General features: G+C 44.6%; 1 protein-coding gene across 3 annotated transcripts in view; it reads left to right on the forward strand.

Moving 5' to 3' along the window:
* Positions 1–20,608, forward strand: part of MTA1 (metastasis associated 1) — a 537,170-nt gene that overhangs the window by 230,093 nt on the left and 286,469 nt on the right. For all 3 annotated transcript variants that reach the window (XM_030214000.1, XM_030214002.1, XM_030214001.1), the window contains one exon: positions 20,102–20,204. In XM_030214000.1, coding sequence (XP_030069860.1) covers positions 20,102–20,204 — 103 coding nt within the window. The remainder of the gene's footprint in view (positions 1–20,101; positions 20,205–20,608) is intronic.

Genomic DNA, 20,608 nt, shown 5'->3' on the forward strand with positions numbered 1-20,608 from the left:
TGATTGTTTTTCAGAATTAAGTTAGCTATGTATCTATAAACTGTAGAAATCTCTCTGTATGGTGTAATCTTTCTGCTTAACTGAGACTGCCATTAGAGCATTAGGCCAACAGCTGAGCCACTTATCAAAGTGTATAACCTCTGTTCTATCCAAGTCTTGAGGTTATTGTATGCTTTTTCCTTTTTTCCTTCATGCTGTGCCCTTGGTCCTCGTCTGTAAGAGATGTGGGCTGACTATTTTACTGGCAACTTCATACAACTTACTGTGCCTAATTACAGGGTGGGCTAGCCTCAGAGTCGCACAGTTACAATATCTGAAAGCTACTGACTTTTGATTGTTTTTCAGAATTAAGTTAGATATGTATCTATGAACTGTAGAAAACTCTGTATAGTGTCATCTTTCTTCTTAACTGAGACTTCAGTTAGAGCATTAGGCCAACAACTGAGCCACTTATCAAAGTCTATTGCCTCTGTTATATTCAAGTCCAGAGGTGGTTATATGCTTTTTCCTTTTTTCCTCCATGCTGTGCCCTTGGTCCTCATCTGTAAGAGATGTGGGCTGACTGTTTTACTGGCAACTTCATACAACTTTACTGAGTGTAGATTAACCTCAAGATAAATAGCAATTTGCACTAATTTCAGCCAGAGTTGTAATTGTAACTACTGCTCCATTCAGCTTCCATCTCTCTTTAGAAAGGATAGAGCTGGCTGAAAAGGATAGCACTGTACTGAAAAACAGCATAAAAGCAGCTGAAATCTCGGGCAGCTGGGGAAAAGAGGCAGTGATATGGATCGTGGAAGAAGGAAACCTATATGGTTCTTCAAACAAATGTCTTCAGGAATAAATGGAAAAACTGGTGGCATTTATAAAGTACAGAAGAACATAGAAGAACTTGGGGGACAAAATACCACATAAAACTCAGTGAAGAGAGAAATAGGGCTGGCAGAAGCTCAGGTGGAAGAAACAATGGCTAGAGACAGAGAGGTGACAAGACTTTTTTCAATATATTGGGGAAAGGAGAAAGGCTAGAAATGGAACTGTGAGACTGAAAGCTGCTAAGAATTGATATATGGAGAGTGATGAGAAAAGGTAGACATACCAAACAAATACTTCAGTGTTCATGAAAGAAAATCCCGGAGAAGAACCGCTGTTGGCTGACAAAGACATATATGGGGAATGGAATAGATATCACATTGTTTACAGAAGAAAGTGGAAGAAGTGTTTATGAACAACTGGAAAAACTAAAGCCAGATGAGATTCATCTGAGGATATTGAAGAAGCTCAAAGATGTTCTCTTGGGCCACTTAAAGATTTGTATAATAGATCCTTGAGGTTCCACGAGATTAGATGTGGTCCCTCTCCACAAAAATGGTGACAGAGAGAAGTGGAAACTATAAGCCAGTAATCTAGAGAGCTGCACGAGACAGAAATTTTGCCCAACCCCATCCTCACTGGAATCTCCTCCATCTCTACCGGTCCCCCAAATAATCTCCTCCATCCCTACCCCTACCCATTACCTTCAGAAGTAATTACTTCTTTTTTTTAATTTAGTTTTTATTGAGGTTTAATGAAAATACAAATACAAACAAAGATCAGCCAAAACAGGCATAAAACCATTACCACCCCCATTCCCCAACCTCATACCAAGAAGCTAACAGCCAAGGAAAAGAACAATAACCAGTCGGTCAGGGGTATCTGGTAGTTATTTCTTAAGTCCGTTCAGAAACAGAAGTCCCTCTACAGTATGTGATCCTAGCTGTGATAGTCTGTCCTCAAGAACACCCAGCCGATGAAAAAGACCATTCGGATGATATGTTGACAGCTGGCAACTTGATAAAGATTTTTCCACTTTATTGATTTTGACTTCCAGTAAGACGAGATGATATCTGTGATTTCATCAGTAGTAAAGTATGCATCCAACTGAGAACAAGCAGATGGTATGTTTTGAATGTGAAGGTGTATTTAGCAAGTAATGTTGTCATTACAAAGAAAGATAAAATATTGAAATAACCAAAGAAAGAAAATATACATATCTCGGATATATTTGAAGAAGATGAAGAAATTTTCCTCTAGTTTCCCCTTTATGTACATATTGGCTCATACTCTTGTCCAACCTATCCATCTACTTTTCCCCAGATAATCAGCCATTTTTTTTTATTTAAAATACTTATAATCAGCATATCTAGAAATCTGTGAACTTTTTCAAAACTTATATGGCAAATGGAATAGAAAAGCAAAACAAAGTCTAGAAATCATTCAGAGCATGGAACAGAAATCACCATTTTCTCCATACATAAACCAAAATGCTAAATTACCACAAGCTATAAATATTTAAGGGACCAGTATAAATAACCCAATAAAAAAGTTTCAGGCCAGCAGCATTTTTACAATATTTAGCTATGGGATTCAAAATGAGCTCCTGGCTTACCTGCATCCAATTGCTAAATATAAAAATTCTTCATGCATTCTCATTCATACCAAAGCAAATTTTTATTAAATGGTCCTCTGCATGCTGTGGCAGCAGATAATTAAAAGGGACTCTGGCTCCATGTCTGAGGGCCCCCTCCCTGAGGAGCCTAACTTCCCTAGGGGGGATAGAACCCTGCAGAGTCCTCCCCCCTTTCTTTCCAACTCTGAGGCTCTGTGTTACTGGAAAGACCCACCCCCTTCATGCATCAAAATCAGCCACATCTTCCCCCAAGGCTTACACCAAAGGTTGCAATCCAAGCGGGAGAGGTGAAGGATGGCGGGAACAATGGTGCTATCCTGAACAATTGTGGCACCCCGTGCAGCTCTTCAGCTCTAGTTTCTCTCTACTTCCTTTGCACGTGGAAGAGGAGGAAGATGGTGCTTGTCAGGGGGTGGGAATGGGGGGTTGCCAGTTGTGGCCACGCTGTGATTGGCACAAGAGGTAGCCATGGCATGAGAAGTTCTGGGACCTGGAAGGTTAGGTAGGCTGCCCTGGTACACATTTCCTCAGAAACCTCACAGGAACAGTGTCCTTACAAGAAACCCCACGGACCTGGAGGAGATTCCTGCTGGTGTCCTGTGGACCTGGGGGGATTCCCACAGAAACCGCAGGATTCTCGCTAACCACGTTTATGTGTAGCTCTTTACAGTAAGCCTTGCTTTGGTGGTAGGAAAAATTATGGAGGTGCTGCTGAAGGAAAGGATAGTACAATCCCTGGAATACAATGGTTTTATCAAAGGAAAATTTTGTCAATCAAATCTGATTGTCTTTAATTGGGTGACCAAAGAATTGGATCGAAGGACACAGTTTCTCATAGGAGGCTTGTGAACAAATTGAATGGTCTGAAATTAGGATTCAAAGTGGTGACCTATATTAGAAACTGGTTGACTGACAGACGTTGGAGGGTGGTCGTAAATGAATTCACTTGGAGGAAGAAATGTGAGCAGCAGACTGCCCCAGAGATCGATATTGGAGCCAGTTCTATTCAACATATTTGTAAGTAACATTGCCAAAGGGTTAGGGGAAAGTTTGCATTTTTGCAGACACACTAAGAATTGCAACAGAGGAACACCCTGGAGGGAGCAGGGGACAACATGAGAAGTGATTAAAAAAAAAGATTAGAATGGTCTAATGTTTGGCAGTTAAAATGTAATGCAAAGAATAGTAGAGTGATGCAAATGGGGATGTAGAAACCAAGAGAGTTGTATTTCCTAGAGTGTGAGAGGCTGATAAGTACAACCAGGAGAAGGACCTTGAAGTGATGGTATTGGAGAACCTCAAGGCAGTGAAACAATGTGACAAGACAGTGGCTGTAGCCAGAAGGATGCTAGGCTGCATAGAGAGAGGAATATCCAGTAGTAGAAAGGAGGTGTTAATGCCTTTGTATAAGTCATTGGTGAGACTTCATTTGGAGGATAGTGTGTAGTTTTGGAGACTGGAGGCTTTATCTCAGTAAGAACATCAAAAGACTTGAAGCAGTTCAGAGGAAGGTGACAAAATGATATGGGGCTTGAGCCAAAACATGTATGAGAAAGAGACTTGAAGACCTCAATATGTACGCGCTAGAAGAAAGGAGGGATGGGGAGGATATGATACAGATGTTCAAATATTTAAATGGTATTAATATACAAACCAATCTTTTTCAGAGAAGGGGAAGCAGTAGAACTAGAGGTCCTGAGGTGAGGTTGCAGGGTGGGAGACTTAAGAGCGATGTCAGGAAATACTTTTTCACAGAAAGGATGGTGGATGCCTATGGGAGGTTTTGAACACAAAACAAATTATGGAATTGAATGCATGAAATATGCACAGAAGAACACTATATAGAAAAATGACGGAATACATTTAAAGCAAAACTTAATGACCTCATAAGTGGACTGAGCTTTGATGGCAGCTTCAGATGTTGTGAAGTAAGGCCAGTGCTGGGCAGACTTCTATGGTCTGGGACTCGTAAATGGCAAAAATAGATTAGGATCATGTTTAATCATGAAGTGTTTTATCTTGAAAATGTGGAACCTGTGCAGAGTGCCAGATTCAACTCTGGCCACCTTGTTGGGCAGACTGGATGAACTATGTTGCTATGTTACTATGTCCTGTTTAAAGTGTGAAGCTCATTTAATGTTTTTGATCCCATGCCCTTTCTGTGTAGGTGTCCTCTGTGTTTATCCCATGCATTTTTTCAGTGTTTTTGTTTTTCACTCACACCTCCCCCGGAAGGGAATTCCAGGCATCCACCACACTCTCCATGAAAATCATTGAGAAGGTGGTTTGCTCTGGTTTCAGAATTGAAACAATTCTATCAATCACTACTCATCAACTTACATGGAACATTAGACAGTGGGGACCTGGTACTAACTGTATTACTGTTTCTAACATCTGCTTTCAATCTGGTAGTTGACTTTATGTGCTAGACGTCAGTCAGTTGGTTTCACTGGTACAATCATTCCTATCAGAGTGTAGTTTTTCAGTTGCTTTAAAGGATGTTCTATCAAGGAAATATGGATTAAATTTTGGGGTTCCTCAGGACTCTGCCCTTTCTCTTATTTAAAATCTTTCTAAGTCCACAACTCTCCATTATACAAAGTCATAGCATTGGAGATTATCGTTATGCAGATGACCTATCACAGCTGAAGGCTTTTCCTTGACTTTAAATCTTGCTGCACTACAGAAGTGTCTAGATGATGTCTCCTGTTGGTTGTGAGATAATCTTTTGGTTCTAAATGCGGACAAGACCATCACCTGTTGGATCTGTGATAATAGGAATTACCTTACAAAAGTTCCAGTTTTGTTGAGCAAATCAGTTTTTACAGTGAGTACATTTAAGTATTTGGAAGTCTTAATCGATTATTATCTTCAGTTTGATCATATTTCTAAGCATAAATTAGATGTCGCTTTATTCATTGTTAATTTCCCTCTTGGACTGCGGAAATGTGGTATATTCTGGGTTACCTACCTCTACTCTTAACACCTGCAAACATTACAGAATGCTGCAATTTGCTTGTTGGGAAATGCCCATAAATACGATCATTTAACAACATTGTATCAACAATTTCATTGGTTACCCATTTCTTATTGCATTAAATTCAAACTATTAGTATTGATATACAAGGTATTTTATGAAAATATGCCTCCATATTTAGGATCTCTAGCGATTCCTTATACTCTAGTTAAAGGTCATTATCTCAGCACAGATTGGTCATCCCTGCACCTACCCATCTTTTTCTGGTTGGCACCTACTCTTTGGAATCAACTCCCAGCTGATACTCATGCAATAGAATCCTTGATGAAATTTAAAAAAACAGTTAACATGTTTTGTTTTGTTTTTTTTGTTCAAGTCTTTGGCTCACCTGATGTTTCAGGGGATGGGGAGAACTGAAGATGGGGTATTTGTATGGCATTTCCGTTATCTCTTTTATAACAAAGATTATTCTTATATTGATAAGCTTCTATGTATGGTTCCTTTCTATTTTTATTTAATATATACTTTGTAAACTGCCACTTATCTCATGAATTCTCCAGAAGATTCAACAAGGTTCAGCGGATGTCATCCTTGTTGCCTCACATTAGCCATGTGAAAACTGGTTCCCTAGTCTCCTCTCCTTGCTCTGGGACAAACTCCTCCTGCTGCCCTAAGACCCACATCTTATCAGTCAGCAGAACTGTTGTCTTCTTCACCCCAGCCTACCCAGGCTCTCTCTCTCAGCGTGGAGATTGAACACCTCCTAATCAATAACATATTGGTTTCTCAACAGTTGAAGACTGTCCTCTTAGCAGCCAGGAAATCAAGCACTAGAAAATTTTACCAGTTTAAATGGACTTGTTTCACTCACTGGGCCTGTGCTCGAGGTCAGTACCCTTACACATGCAATGTCTTGTCCTATTTGATTACCTCATGTATCTCACTGACTCCAGCCGCAAGACTGCTTCGGTCTGCTTGCACCTCTGCAATTTCTGCATACCATGACCACGTCCATGGCAGACCAGTTTCCACACATCCCCTGGTCTCATGATTTGTGAAAGTACTCAACCACCTCCGACCTCCTCTATAGCAGCCTCCATCATCCTGGGACCTCAACGTTGTCTTAGATGCCCTCATTAAAAAAATCATGTGAAATCATGGGTTCTCACCCAGCCGCTTGGAAGACAATATTCCTCACAGTCATCATTTCAGCATGGCAGGTGAGTGAACTTCAGACACCGGTCCCCTACACCCAATTCTTCAGCAACTGGGTAGTTCTTCGTACACACCCTAGTTTCCTACCAAAAGTCGTCATCAACTGCCATCTGAATCAGTCTGTTTCCTTTCATCTTTTTTTTTTCTTGGCCTCATGACTCACCAGTGGAAAAAGCCCTCCAGTCCTTGAACTGCTGGAGACCTCTCCTCGTCTTCCTCTGCAGGACTGCCCCAATACACAAAACTTTGCAGCTGTTTGTCACTTTCAACCCAAACAATCCAAGACTTCAGCTTCTAAACAAACTCTCTGTGTCACAGACTGCATCAATTTCTGCTATGCACAAGCAGGCTGAACTTCACCAGGTTGTATTGGACTGCACAAGCTCAGAGCCATGGCCATGTCCATCGCTTTACCTCAGACACCCCTCCCCTACATCTGTGTAAGGCAACAATATGATCCTCCCCTCACATGTTTGCTACCCACTATTACCTTGACTGCTCCACATCTCAAGACATGGCGTTAGGCTAATCTATCCTAAGAAATCTTGTTGCCTGCTAATGGATGGGCTAACCACCCTATATTCCTTCAGCTGGTGACTTACCATCAAGTGACTTGTCTGGTACAGAGTAGATTTGAAACTAAAGCAGGCAGGGGACCTACACCAAGCGTGGAAACTCCCACATGTGCTGTAATAGAAAGCTCTGGCAACACGACTCTGTCAAAAGACATCACCTTCAAGTATGGTTGCATTCCCCTGTTGTCTACAGAGAATCCCTGTTACAGGTAAGCAACTGTTCTTTCTATGACCCCCCCCCCCCCCCCCGATCTTATGGAGCTGGCATAAATAATAAAAGCATGAATTAATTACACAAAATGTTAAATGGTATGTTATCAGCAAATGTATGTATATAAAATCCATATTTAACCACAATTTCAAAAAATGTTCTAACCCAGAGATTAAAAAAAAGGGGCCCCCAAAGCACGTCCTCCTCCTCAAAGGGCTCTTGAGCATGATGTTGGCAGAGTGGGAGGCTCTGGATGGGGTTATCTGGGGGTCCAAGATGCTGGATAAGGCTGTACCCTCTCCCTTGGAGAGCAGAGCTATTGGCGGTTTATCAAAGTGGATGCTCTGGTCACAACTGTGACCAAGAAGACTGCCATCCCCATGGAGGGGGGGTACGATCCTCAAGGAGAAGCATGAAAAGATGAAGCAGCTCTTCTCCTCCGCTACTGCAGGTGTTCAGGGTTCTTTGTGGTGAGAGCATTTTTGCATTGGTTGCAACAGCCACCGGAGTCTGCAGAGGTGGCCTGTTTGGAGTCAGGTACGACTTTCCTTCTAGATGCTGTCTATGATTTGGTATGGATAGGCTCTTACTCTGTGGTCTTGATGGTGATGGCCACGAGATGGTTCTGGCTTGCCACTGAGTGGCAGATGCTGTATTCAAGAAACACTATTAGGTTCATTTTCGAAAGAGAAGGAAACCCATCTTTTGACACAAGTCGGAAGATGGGCGTCCTCACAGGGTCACCAAAATCGGCATAATCGATTTTGGGCATCCCCAACTGCTTTCCGTCGCGAGGACGACCAAAGTTCACAAGGGACATGTTGGAGGCTTAGAGAAGGCGGGACTTGGGCGTGCCTAACACATGGATGTCCTCGACCCATAATAGAACAAAATGGCGTCCCCGACGAGCACTTGGATGACTTTACCTGGTCCTGTTTTTCTTACAACCAAGGCACAAAAAGGTGCCCGAACTGACCAGATGACCACTGGAGAGAATCGGGGATGACCTCCCCTTACTCCCCAATGGTCACTAATCCCCTCCCACCATCAAAAAACATCTTTAAAAATATTTTGTGCCAGCCTCTATGCCAGCCTCAAATGTCATACTCAGGTCCATCACAGCAGTATGCAGGTCCCTTGAGCAGTTTTAGTGGGTGCAGTGCACTTCAGGCAGCCGAACCCACCTGTTACACTTGTGGTGGTAAATGTGAGCCCTCCTAAACCCACCAGAAACCCACTGTACCCACATCTAGGTGCTCCCCTTCACCCCTAAGGTCTATGGTAGTGGTTTACAGTTGTGGGTTTGGGGGGGGGGGGGCTAAGCACACAAGGTAAGGGAGCTATGTACCTGGGAGCAATTTATGAAGTCCACTGCAGTGCCCCCTAGGGTGCCTGGTTGGTGTCCTGGCATGTGAGGGGGACAGTGCACTACGAATGCTGGCTCCTCCCATGACCAAAGGAGATTGGCTGTCTTACCAAATTATACTCATTCAAATGGACAATCAGGCTGCCATGTATTACACCAACAAGCATGGGGGCACTGGATCTCGCCCTCTGTGTCGGGAGACCAATCAGATATGGTGCTGGGCTCGCAGGCATGGCATGTACCTTCGAGCCACTTATCTGGTGGGCAAAAACAGCCTGGCCAACAGACTGAGTAGGGTTATGCAACTGGATAAGTGGTCTCTCAACATAGTTGTTGCCCACGAGATCTTCCCACCGTGGGGCTGGGGCACCCCCTTGGTGGACCTCTTTGCCACTCATATGAATCACAAAGTCCCTCAGTTTTGTTCCAGGCTTCAGTGTCACAACAGGCTAGCTCCGATGCCTTCCTTCTTCATTTGGGGACAAGCCTGTGCGTATTTTCCCATTCCTCTTGTAGGGAAGACTTTGCTGAAACTCATGCAAGACCGCGGAACCATGATTCTGATCGCACCTTACTGGAGTTGTCCTCTGAAGAACCGTGGAGATTGGAGTGTTTTCTGACACTCATCACACAGAACGAGGGATCTCCTCTGCATCCCTCCCTTCAGTCTCTGGCCCTCACAACCTGGATGTTGAGAGCCTAGAATATGCTTCCTTGGATATTTCTGTCTCCTGGGTCTTGTTGGCTTCTAGGCAAGATTCCACTAAGAGGTGTTACTCTCTTAAATGGAGGAGATTTGGTGTGAGGGTAGCGCCCTAGATCCCCTTTCTTGCCCTACACAGATCCTGCTTGAATACCTTCTACACCTTTCTGGTCTGAAGACCAACTCCGTAAGGGTTCACCTCGCTGCAATTAGTGCTTATCAATATGTAGAGGGTAAGCCCATCTCTGGACAGCCTCTAGTTGTTCGCTTCATGCAAGGTTTGCTTTTGTCAAAGCCCTCTGCCAAACATCCGACAAACATCTGCCTGTATCATGGGACCTCAGTGTGATTCTCACCCAGCTGATGAAAGCTCCTTTTGAGCCTCTGACTTCCTTCCGTCTGAAGTACTTGACCTGGAAGTTCATTTTCTTGGTGGCTGTTATTCAGTTTGTAGAGTCAGTGATCTTCAAGCCCTAGTAGTGGATGCACCTTATACTAAGTTTCATCACAATAGAGTAGTCTTCCGCACACACTCTAAGTTCCTGCCAAAGGTGGTGTCAGAGTTCCATTTGAACCAGTTGATTATCTTGCCAACTTTCTTTTCCTGAACTCATTCCCATCCTGGCGAGATCGCTTTGCACACTTTGGACTGCAAGCAAGCATTGGCCTATTACATAGAGCGGACAAGGCCCCACAGATAGTCCACCCAACTTTTTGTTTCTTTTGATCCTAACAGAATGGGGGTCGCCATCAGGAAACGCAAACTCTCTAATTGACTGGCAGTTTGCATTTTTTTCACTTATGCGCAAGCTGGGCTGACCATGGAGGGTCATGTCAGAGCCATGGCTGTGTCGGTGGCTCATTTAAAGTCAGCCTCCATTGAAGAAATTTGCAAGGCTGCGACGTCGTCTTCAGTCCACACATTCACATCTCATTACTGCCTAGAGCAGGATATCCACCGCAACAATCAGTTCGGGCAGTGTTACAGAATCTGTTTAGGGCCTAGAATCCAACTCTCCCCCCCCCCCCCCCCCCCCCAAGGCCCATTTTATTCTATTCCAGGTTGCACTCTTACTCAGTTGTATATAGTTTCAGGTTAATCTGAGTTATGTCCTTGCCATTGCGAGGCCCAATTGACCAGTGTTTGTTGCTTTTGGTGACCCTGGATGCGAGGGATACCCCACTTCTGAGAATTATGGCCTGCTTGTCCTCGGAGAAAGTGAAGATGCTTACCTGTAGCAGCTATTCTCCAACGACAGCAGGCCTTATATTCTCACAAACCCTCCCGCCTCCCCTTGGAGTTGTCTCCTTTATTTTTATGCTGTAGTATTTAACTGCGGTAACTGCGTTCTCACGGCGGGTGGGAAAGCATTCGCTCATGCGTGGTGGAGCATGTCTCGTGCTCTACAAAGCTCTTGTAAAGCTTGTCTTAAGCTCCGGATCATGCCATGCGGGACCGCGTTACCCACTTGTGGGAATATAAAGCCTGCTGTCCTCAGAGAATACCTGCTACAAGTAAGTATTTTCGCTTTCTCCGAGGACAGGCAGGTCATAATTTTCACAAGTGTCTTCGCTTTTTGAACAGTTGATTGCTGTGGCAGATGACTCTTCTAGATATGTCTTTTTACAATATTTGCTACATTGACTTCTACAGATTCAGTTTTTTCTACTTCAGCAGTTTTACAACCTAGCTCAGATGAGTTGGCAGACTACTTTCAAACTGAAGTAAACAGTATTAAACTTACTTTTATTTCCATGTCTTACATCTCCTTCAGTATAAATGTAAATACAGTTAATAATTGTAATGACATTCCAGGGAACAGAATTTGGAGTCAGTTTCTTCTGCTTGTTGAAGCAGAATTGGTAACCTGTATTTTTAAGAGTCTTGCAAAAAAAATATTGTGTTTTGGATATTTGTCCATCTTATTGGTTAAAATGTATTCTATCAAGCCTAATTTGCTGGATAGCCTGTTTAGTAAATGCAGTGCTTGTTGAAGGTCGTCTATCCAGATGACTAGTCTCGTATTGTAATCAGTGGGGACAAACTTGTCTAAATTTGAAAGTTTTATAGGCTCAATGCCAGCATTTCATGGATTTCTAAACTTCTTGAATTTCTGGTTAATCTTCCGCTTACTGATTTTCTTGTTTCCTCAGATGCTTTGCATTCATCTCAACATAGGTTTAGGCCGTTGTACAGTACAGAATCTTTATTACTGGAATTAGTTTCAGAAATTATATTATTGTTAATTAAGGGGAACAGCTTGTGCTTTTACAGTTTGATATTTCTGCTGTATTAGATGCGGAGGACCAGTTCCCAAACCTGGTCCTGGAGGCACCCCAGCCAGTCAGGTTTTCAGGATATCCACAATGAATATTCATGAGAGATATTTGCATGTACTACCTCCACTGCATGCAGATCTCTCTCATGAATATTAATTGTAGATATCCTGAAAACCTGGCAGTCTGGGGTGCCTCCAGGACCAGGTTTGGGAACAATCGGCTCAGGCCATTCTGTTACCACAATTAGATTATTGTAACTCACTGTACTGTAGACTGTCAGGCAGTTAAGAAGGCTGCAGCTACTGCAAAATACTGCCACTAGACTCATCTTCTGATTAGGAAAGTTTGAGAGAGCCTCTCCTTTGTTGGCAAAGTTGCACTAGCTGACTGATAGAGCAAGGGTAAATTTTAAAGTGACATGTCTTGTTTTCAAATCCTTGTACGGCCTGACCTCTGAGAAACTGGTTTATAGCTTGAATATTCCAAGATCCTTTACTTTTACTCAGTAAACCCATCGTTTGAAACATCTTTATCTGCCTGCATTTACTATGTAATTATCCATCAATGAGGAATATTAGTCATAAACATCTTTTAGACCTTTTGCCTATCAAGGTGTGTCTATTTGGAACCAGTTACCTCTACAAATTAGACAAATTGACTCTTACTCTTTGTTCAGGAAAGCTTTGAAAACTCATTTATTTGGAGCTGTCACTTGTTGATTTTGTTTGCCAAATTGTATGGATCTTACTGGAATTCTTCTTTGACTTGAAGACTTCTCTATTATGTTATCTGTTTTGAACCTTGGGATAATTGTGGAATAGAAGAACCAAAATAGAATAGAATAGACCTGTGGTTGCAGTGAGTGCCTATCTCTCCCAGGACTTCAATCATTAGTTACCTCAATCCCTCAGGTTCAGACACCACCTGCGGGGTCTGCTAGATCCGCCCAACTGGGTGGTGGTGACTACTGATATGAACTTCCTTGGTTGGGGGGGGGGGGGGGGGCTCATTGCTTGAGCAAAGTGACATAAGGGTGTTGGTCCATCAACAACTGCTTGGAGACACCTGCAGCAGAGTTTCCACGAAGGACTGGTGTTGAACTCCCTGAAGGTTCAGTTGGCAGCTCTCTTGTTAAAGGTGCACTTAAAATGCCTTTGTCCTGCCAAGCCTTAGAGGTTCAGGGTTAGGCATCGTGAATTGAGCTGATTATCTAGCCTTCTTTCCTTGACATTTATTAATTTTTCTGACTTGAGTGAGTGGCTACTTTCCTATCAATATTGTATTTCCCTTATATTTTCATTGCTTGATGTATCAAATGTAAACTGCTTTATTCTCCGAGGACAAGCAGGCTGTTTATTCTCACGATTGGGTCGTCGTCCACGACGGCCCAGGAGACCGGCAAAATCTTGAGAGCAAACGAAGAAGTCTCTAGAACGCTCTGTTGCGCGAGCAGAGTGCACTGCGCATGTGTAACGGGTTCCCGCCCGTGACACGAGCGTGAGTCCCTCAATTGCTTTTTTTCCATGATGCTGGTAACAGAGTATTTTTCTACTTCGCTGTTGCCTTCGGCCCAGGGGATCGTGCGTGAGTTTTTTTTCTTTTCAGCATTCTTTGTTTTTGCTTAGTTTCCAAAAAACTTAAAAAAAAAATTTTTGTTTTGTATTTAGCTCCCTTATTCTCTTAGTTTTCCCCCTGTTGTAAGTTTTCTTTCTTTTCGTTGGGCGTGGTCGGGTTTACTTTTCCCTTTTTTCTCTTTTTTGTGCCTTTTTTTATTGGCACAATCGCGTCTTTTAATTTTGCAGCCGCTGTTTTTCCGTCCATGTCATCAAGGACACCCAGCGGCTTCAAGTGTTGTACTCGGTACAACCGGGTACCGACCCCCATGCGTGGTGACTCCAGTGCCTTGGGCCCAAACATTTGCCAGGAGGTGTGAGGATTCCACGTCCTCCTCTTCAGTACTGAGGAGTCTGGATGACGGGCGTTGAACGAAGGCTAAGAAGCACCGTCATCGTTGTCCTTCCAGACACGGTACTGAGAGCTCCGGGGAGCCGAGGGATTCGGCACTCGAGAAGCGTCGGCGACAAGAGGTCTGCTCACCCTCTACCTCTATACAGGAGGTGCTGATGCATCTGTCATCAGGCAGCTTGGTACCGGCTCTCGAGCCCCCTCAGATTTTGCCACGGCTCCTACACCGGCCCTGCAGCCTTTTCCGATGGAGGCTCTCGACGAGCGTATCAGGGTCCTTCTTCTAGAGCTTCTGGAGGGATTGCTGTGCCAGTCTGCGTCGGTGCCAGGAGTGCTTGCACCTCCTGCATCGACTGTGGAAGTGGCATCTGGGCCTTCGCCTGTGGTGAGGTCCTCATCCTTGGTGCTGCTTGCGGCGTTGGCCGCTGTCCGGATTGATTCGATGTTAGTGGAGGAAGCTTCGCCGCAGTCCAGGCAGGGGTCGACTTCTCGACATCCCCCTCGAGGTCGTCGTTCCTCGACTTCGAGACAGGCTTGGGTTGGGGCTGCTCTTAGAGAGCTTTTGTTCGACACCGATGATGAGCGCTTGTGGGAGGAAGAGGAAGATCCCAGATACTTTTCAGAGGAAGAGTCATATGGGGTCCCCTCTGATCCTACTCTGCCGATTGAAGGAAGATTGTCTCCCCCTGAGAGTCTTTCTTTTTCCTCCTCCGTTTGGGAAATGTCTAAGAACATTCCTTTCCCTATGGAGGTTGTGGATGAACCCAGGGCCGAGATGCTCGAGGTCTTGGACTATTCTTCTCCACCCACAGAGGTTGCAGCGGCCCACTTGCATAACATACTTAGGGAAGTTCTTATGCGAAACTGGTCATTCCCTCTATCTAATCCAGTGGTCCCCAAGAAAGCTGAGTCCCAGTACAGAGTCCATGGAGAACCAGTAATGGTGAAGGCCCAACTACTTCATGATTCCATGGTGGTGGACTCTGCTCTCAGAAGAGCCAAGAGTACTAGAGACTATGCCTCGGCACCCCCAGGCAGACAGTCTAGGACCTTGGATTTGTTTGGGAGACAAACGTATCAGGCCGCTAAGATCGCAGCCAAGATCCAAACATACCAGCTCTACACGAGCATCCACTTGCGGAACCGGTGAGGCAACTGTCTAGTTTGGTCGAAGCACTTCCTCCGGAGCTCGTCGAACCTTTTCACCAGGTGGTCAGGCAGCAGAATGCGTGTCACAAATTCCTGGCCAGGGGTACTTACGACACTTTTGATGTGGCATCCCGAGTAGCTGCTCAAGGTATAGTGATGCGCAGACTCTCATGGCTGCATGTCTCTGACCTGGATCATAAGACCCAGCAGTGAATGGCGGATGTTCCTTGCCAGGGAGATAATCTTTTTGGAGAAAAAGTAGAGGACATGGTCGATCAGATCAAGAAGCACCATGATGCTATGGATTCTCTCTCCCGCCGAGCGTCTTCTGCTACCGCCTCCTCACCTAGGAGATTTTTTGGAGGGAGGAGGAGTGCTCCCTATTCCTATAATAGGTGTAGGTACACTCCTGCTTCTCGGCAGCCTGTCCAGGCTCAGTCCCAGCGTGCTCGTTCCTGTCAACGGCGTGTGACTAAGGACCCTGCGGCTCCCCAGCAAAAGCAAGGGACGGGCTTTTGACTGGCTCCAGTACAGCGTAGCCTCGGAAAAGGTGTCCATGCCGGACAAGTTGCCGGTCGGGGGGGAGGTTGAAATTTTTCACCAAAGGTGGCCTCTCATAACCTCCGACAGGTGGGTTCTTCAAATAGTCCGGTTAGGATACACCCTCAATTTGGAATCCATACCTCCAAATTGCCCACCGGGAGCTCAGTCCTTCAGCTCCCAGCACAAGCAGGTACTTGCAGAGGAACTCTCCGCCCTTCTCAAGGCCAAGGTAGTTGAACCCGTTCCACCAGGGGAAGAAGGGCTGGGATTCTATTCCAGGTACTTACTTGTGCAAAAGAAAACAGGGGGATGCGTCCCATCCTAGACTTAAGAGCCCTGAACAAATTCCTAGTCCGAGAAAAGTTCAGGATGGTTTCCCTGGACACACTACTTCCCATGATTCAGGAAAACGATTGGCTATGCTCTCTGGACATAAAGGATACCTATACCCACATCTCGATACTCCCAGCTCACAGGAAGTATCTTCGATTTCGGTTGGGAACTCGGCACTTTCAGTACTGTGTACTGCCCTTTGGCCTGGCGTCTGCGCCCAGGGTCTTCACAAAGTGCCTGGCAGTTGTCGCAGCATCGCTATGCAGATTGGGAGTGCATGTCTTCCCTTATCTCGACGATTGGCTGGTGAAGAGCACCTCAGAGGCAGGCGCTTTACAATCCATGCGGATGACTATTCAGGTGCTAGAACTACTGGGGTTCGTAATCAATTATCCCAAGTCCCACCTTGTCCCGGTTCAGAAATTGGAGTTCATTGGAGCTCTGTTGGACACACGGACGTCTGGAGCTTCTCCCCCAGGCAGGGGCAGACAATATCCTGACCCTAGTTTCCTTGGCTCGAGTGTCTCAACAGATAACACCTCGGCAGATGTTGAGACTCTTAGGGCACATGGCTTCCACAGTCCATGTGACTCCCATGGCACGTCTACATAGGAGATCAGCTCAATGGACTCTAGCTTCTCAGTGTTGCCAGGCCACGGGGGATCTAGAAGATGTGATCCATCTCTCCACCGACTTTTGCAGTTCTCTTCAGTGGTGGACCATTCGATCCAATCTGACCTTGGGACGTCCATTCCAAATTCCTTAGCCGCAGAAAGTGCTGACGACGGATGCATCCCTCCTGGGATGGGGAGCTCATGTAGATGGGCTTCACACTCAAGGAACTTCGTCCTTTCAGGAAAAGGATCTTCAGATCAACCTCCTGGAATTACGAGCGATCTGGAACGCTCTCAAGGCTTTCAGAGATCGGCTGTCCAATCAAATCATTTTAATTCAGACACGCAATCAGGTTGCTATGTACTACACCAACAAGCAGGGGGGCACCGGATCTCACCCTCTGTGTCAGGAAGCCGTCAAGATGTGGCTTTGGGCTCGTTGTTACGGCATGTTTCTCCAAGCCACGTATCTAGCAGGCGTAAACAACAGTCTGGCCGACAGGTTGAGCAGGATCATGCAACTTCACGAGTGGTCACTGAACATGGATGTTGTCCGCAAGATCTTCCGAGTGAGGGGCACCCCCTCAGTGGACCTTTTTGCCACTCAGATCAATCACAAAGTCCCTCAATTCTGTTCTAGACTTCAGGCTTACAACCGACTAACGTCAGATGCTTTTCTCCTACATTGGGGGACAGGCCTGCTGTATGCGTATCCTCCCATACCTCTAGTGGGGAAGACTTTACTGAAACTCAAGCAAGACTGTGGAACCATGATTCGGATTGCGCCCTTTTGGCCTCATCAGATCTGGTTCCCTCTTCTTCTGGAGTTGTCCTCCAAAGAACCGTGGAGAGTGGACTGTTTTCTGACTCTCATCACCCAGAACGAGGGGTCACTTTTACATCCCAACCTCCAGTCTCTGGCTCTCACAGCCTGGATGTTGAGAGCTTAGAAGTTGCCTCCTTGGGTCTTTCAGAGGGTGTCTCTCGAGTCTTGCTTGCTTCCAGGAAAGATTCCACGAAAAAATGGTGTTACTCTTTCAAATGGAGGAGGTTTGCCATCTGGTGTGACAGCAAGGCCTAAATCCTTTTTCTTGTCCTACACGGACCCTGCTTGAATACCTTCTACACTTATCAGAGTCTGATCTCAAGACCAACTCCATAAGAGTTCACCTTAGTGCAATTAGTGCTTTTCATTGCCATGTAGAGGGTAAGCCTATCTCTGGACAGCCTTTAGTAGTTCGCTTTATGAAAGGTTTGCTTTTGTCAAAGCCCCCTGTCAAACCTCCACAAGTGTCATGAGATCTCAACGTCGTTCTCACCCAGCTGATGAAAGCTATTTTTGAGCCACTGAATTCCTGCCATTAGAAGTACTTGACCTGGAAGGTCATTTTCTTGGTGGATGTTACTTCACTTCATAGAGCTCCAAGCCCTGGTAGTGCAAGCACCTAATACCATCACAACAGAGTAGTCCTCTGCACGCACCCTAAGTTCTTGCCAAAGGTGGTGTCGGAGTTCAATCTGAACCAGTCAATTGTCTTGCCAACATTTTTTCCCCGTCCACACACCCGCGCTGGTGAAGACAAGTTGCACACCTTGGACTGTAAGAGAGCATTGGCCTTTTACTTGGCGCGGACAAAGCCCTTTAGACAGTCTGCCCAGCTGTTTGTTTCTTTTAATCCCAACAAGAAAGGAGTCGCCATCGGAAAACGCACAATCTCTAATTGGGTGGCAGATTGCATTTCCTTTACTTACGCCCAAGCTGGGCTGACTATGGAGGGCCATGTCACGGCTCACAATGTTAGAGCCATGGCTGCGTCAGTGGCTCACTTAAAGTCAGCCTCCATTGAAGAGATTTGCAAGGCTGCAATGTGGTCATCAATCCACACATTCACATCTCACTGCTGCCTTCAGCAGGATACCCGACTCGTTAGTCGGTTTGGGCAGTCGGTGCTGCAGAATCTGTTCGGGGTTTAGAATCCAACTCCACCCTCCTAGGCCCATTTTTGTTCTGTTCCAGGCTGCACTCTCACTTAGTTGTGTTTCTTTTCAGGTCAGTCTTTGTTATGTCCTCGCCGTTGTGAGACCCAATTGACCAATGTTCATTGTTTTGAGTGAGCCTGGGGGCTAGGGATACCCCAATCGTGAGAATAATCAGCCTGCTTGTCCTCGGAGAAAATGAAGATACATACCTGTAGTAGGTATTCTCCAAGGACAGCAGGCTGATTATTCTCAGATACCCACCCTTCTCCCCTTGTTCTAGTTTTCTGGTTTGCTTTTTTATTAAACTGATGGACTCACGCTCATGTCGCGGGCGGGAAGCCATTTGCACATGCACGGTGCGCTCTGCCCGCGCGACGGAGCATTCGGGAGACTTCTTTGTTTGCTCTCAAGATTTTGCCAGTCCTGAGTGTTTCCTTGACAAGTCATGGGGATGTTGCATGGTTTCTGAATGGGGCTGCCCATCCATGCCCCACCTTTACCATCCTTTCCTAATTGGACTAGAATTTGGTACTTAACCCATTAGTCCCCAACGTTCCCATATTAAAACCCAATTGGGAACGTTGGGTACTAATGGGTTGATATTCTTTCAGGGGCTCTCTTTGAGCCTCTGAGGGATGTCTCGCTCAAGGGTCTTACTTTGAAGACTGTTTTCTTGGTGGTGATTGCTTGAGTCAGCAGAGTATTGGAACTTCAGTGTTGGAAGCTATATCTCTCGGAGGACTTGGTGTCTATCTAAAGTGTTCCCTCCTTCCTCGTGAAGGTTATTTCTTTTCATGTGAATCAGGAGATCTGTTTTCCCTTCTTTCTATAATATAGAAAGAGAGAGAAATTAAAATGGTAATATAGGTGACAGAGAAAATTTTGCAGCACAAGTCTTTATTTTTCTTCTGAGATCCATATCATAGTTCTCTACTTTCCTGTTCCAAGAATGTGATTTAATTTCAGTAACCATTACTTTTGTATAATTCTGTAGGCATTTTTGATGCTTTCACACTACATTTACCAACTCTAAAAACCCCCTAAAATTAAGGGGGAGTAAATATCAAATATCATCCAAAATGCTCCCTAATGTGAAACTGTAAGCTTCAAATGAGCCAACCCCTATGAATTTTATATAAATTGAAAGAATGAGGACTGTCAGTTAAATGGACTGCTACCACGGCCTTGGAGATGCTTATATGAATCCACCAACAATGCTCATAAATGCCCCACACCATTCTGTGTCCTCACTCTTGGTGCTTCAGTGAGTTTAAAGTGAAATTTAACTTATATATAAATATCAAAATTGGTTTTATATGGTCACTATGTAATCCAATGTCCGTACATACAAGTTGGCCAAACACAAAGACCATGAAATAAACACATGTCCCATAGACTCGGTCCAGTCAGTGTAATATTTAAGATAAGTCACTTATCTTAAAGGTTGGAAGAATAACAAACTGCCCAATAAAATACCCTGTTTTAGTACTTCCTCTGAGGCAGTTCATTCTTGAAAATTGCTACCAAACAATCTGGACCCAAATGTTGTGTAGGCTCCACAACATCTGATGATGGCTGACTGCACACTACACTACATTTTGACAATAAGAGGACAATGAATATGGTTTATTAGGCTTGATATACTGCTCTTCATGTAATCGCATGTTTTGAATATTTTTAAAAAGGGTCTATTATACAGACAATCCACTGGAATCCTAAATATGAATTTGTGTTTGTCCAGGTGAAGAAGATGGCAGAGACCAAGCCAATCTTGAAACAAAAGTTTGGGAAGCATATAATCCACTGACAGATAAACAGATAGATCAGTTCTTGGTAGTAGCACGGTAAGAACTTTTAGTATGTCTTGGTATTTCTGAGGTTGTTAAAACTATGCTGCCTCTTAATTTGTTGTTCAGTTACTGTCATGGAGAACTTTGATTCCTTTACGTTGAGTACTTTGCTCTGTCATATGGGTTGTTTAACCTGTCACAGTGCATTCTGGAACTTGCAGCACTAACACAGGTGCCAGAATTCATTCCAGAGAAAAGATTGTAATCACCAAGCAAATCATGTTTGTGGTCAGGTGAGATCATTATTTTAAATCATTTTGGAAAAGCATACACAAATTTGTTATGAACAGTGATGTATGAATCAAGTCATACATTTTGGTCAAGTACAAATGTTATATATTTCAGAGGTTCGCAGCTAGACAAAGGTTTTGTCTAACAAATCTTTGTCAGTGAGTCAC

This window comes from Microcaecilia unicolor, chromosome 9, assembly GCF_901765095.1.
Source record: "Microcaecilia unicolor chromosome 9, aMicUni1.1, whole genome shotgun sequence".
In the NCBI taxonomy this organism is placed as follows: domain Eukaryota; kingdom Metazoa; phylum Chordata; class Amphibia; order Gymnophiona; family Siphonopidae; genus Microcaecilia; species Microcaecilia unicolor.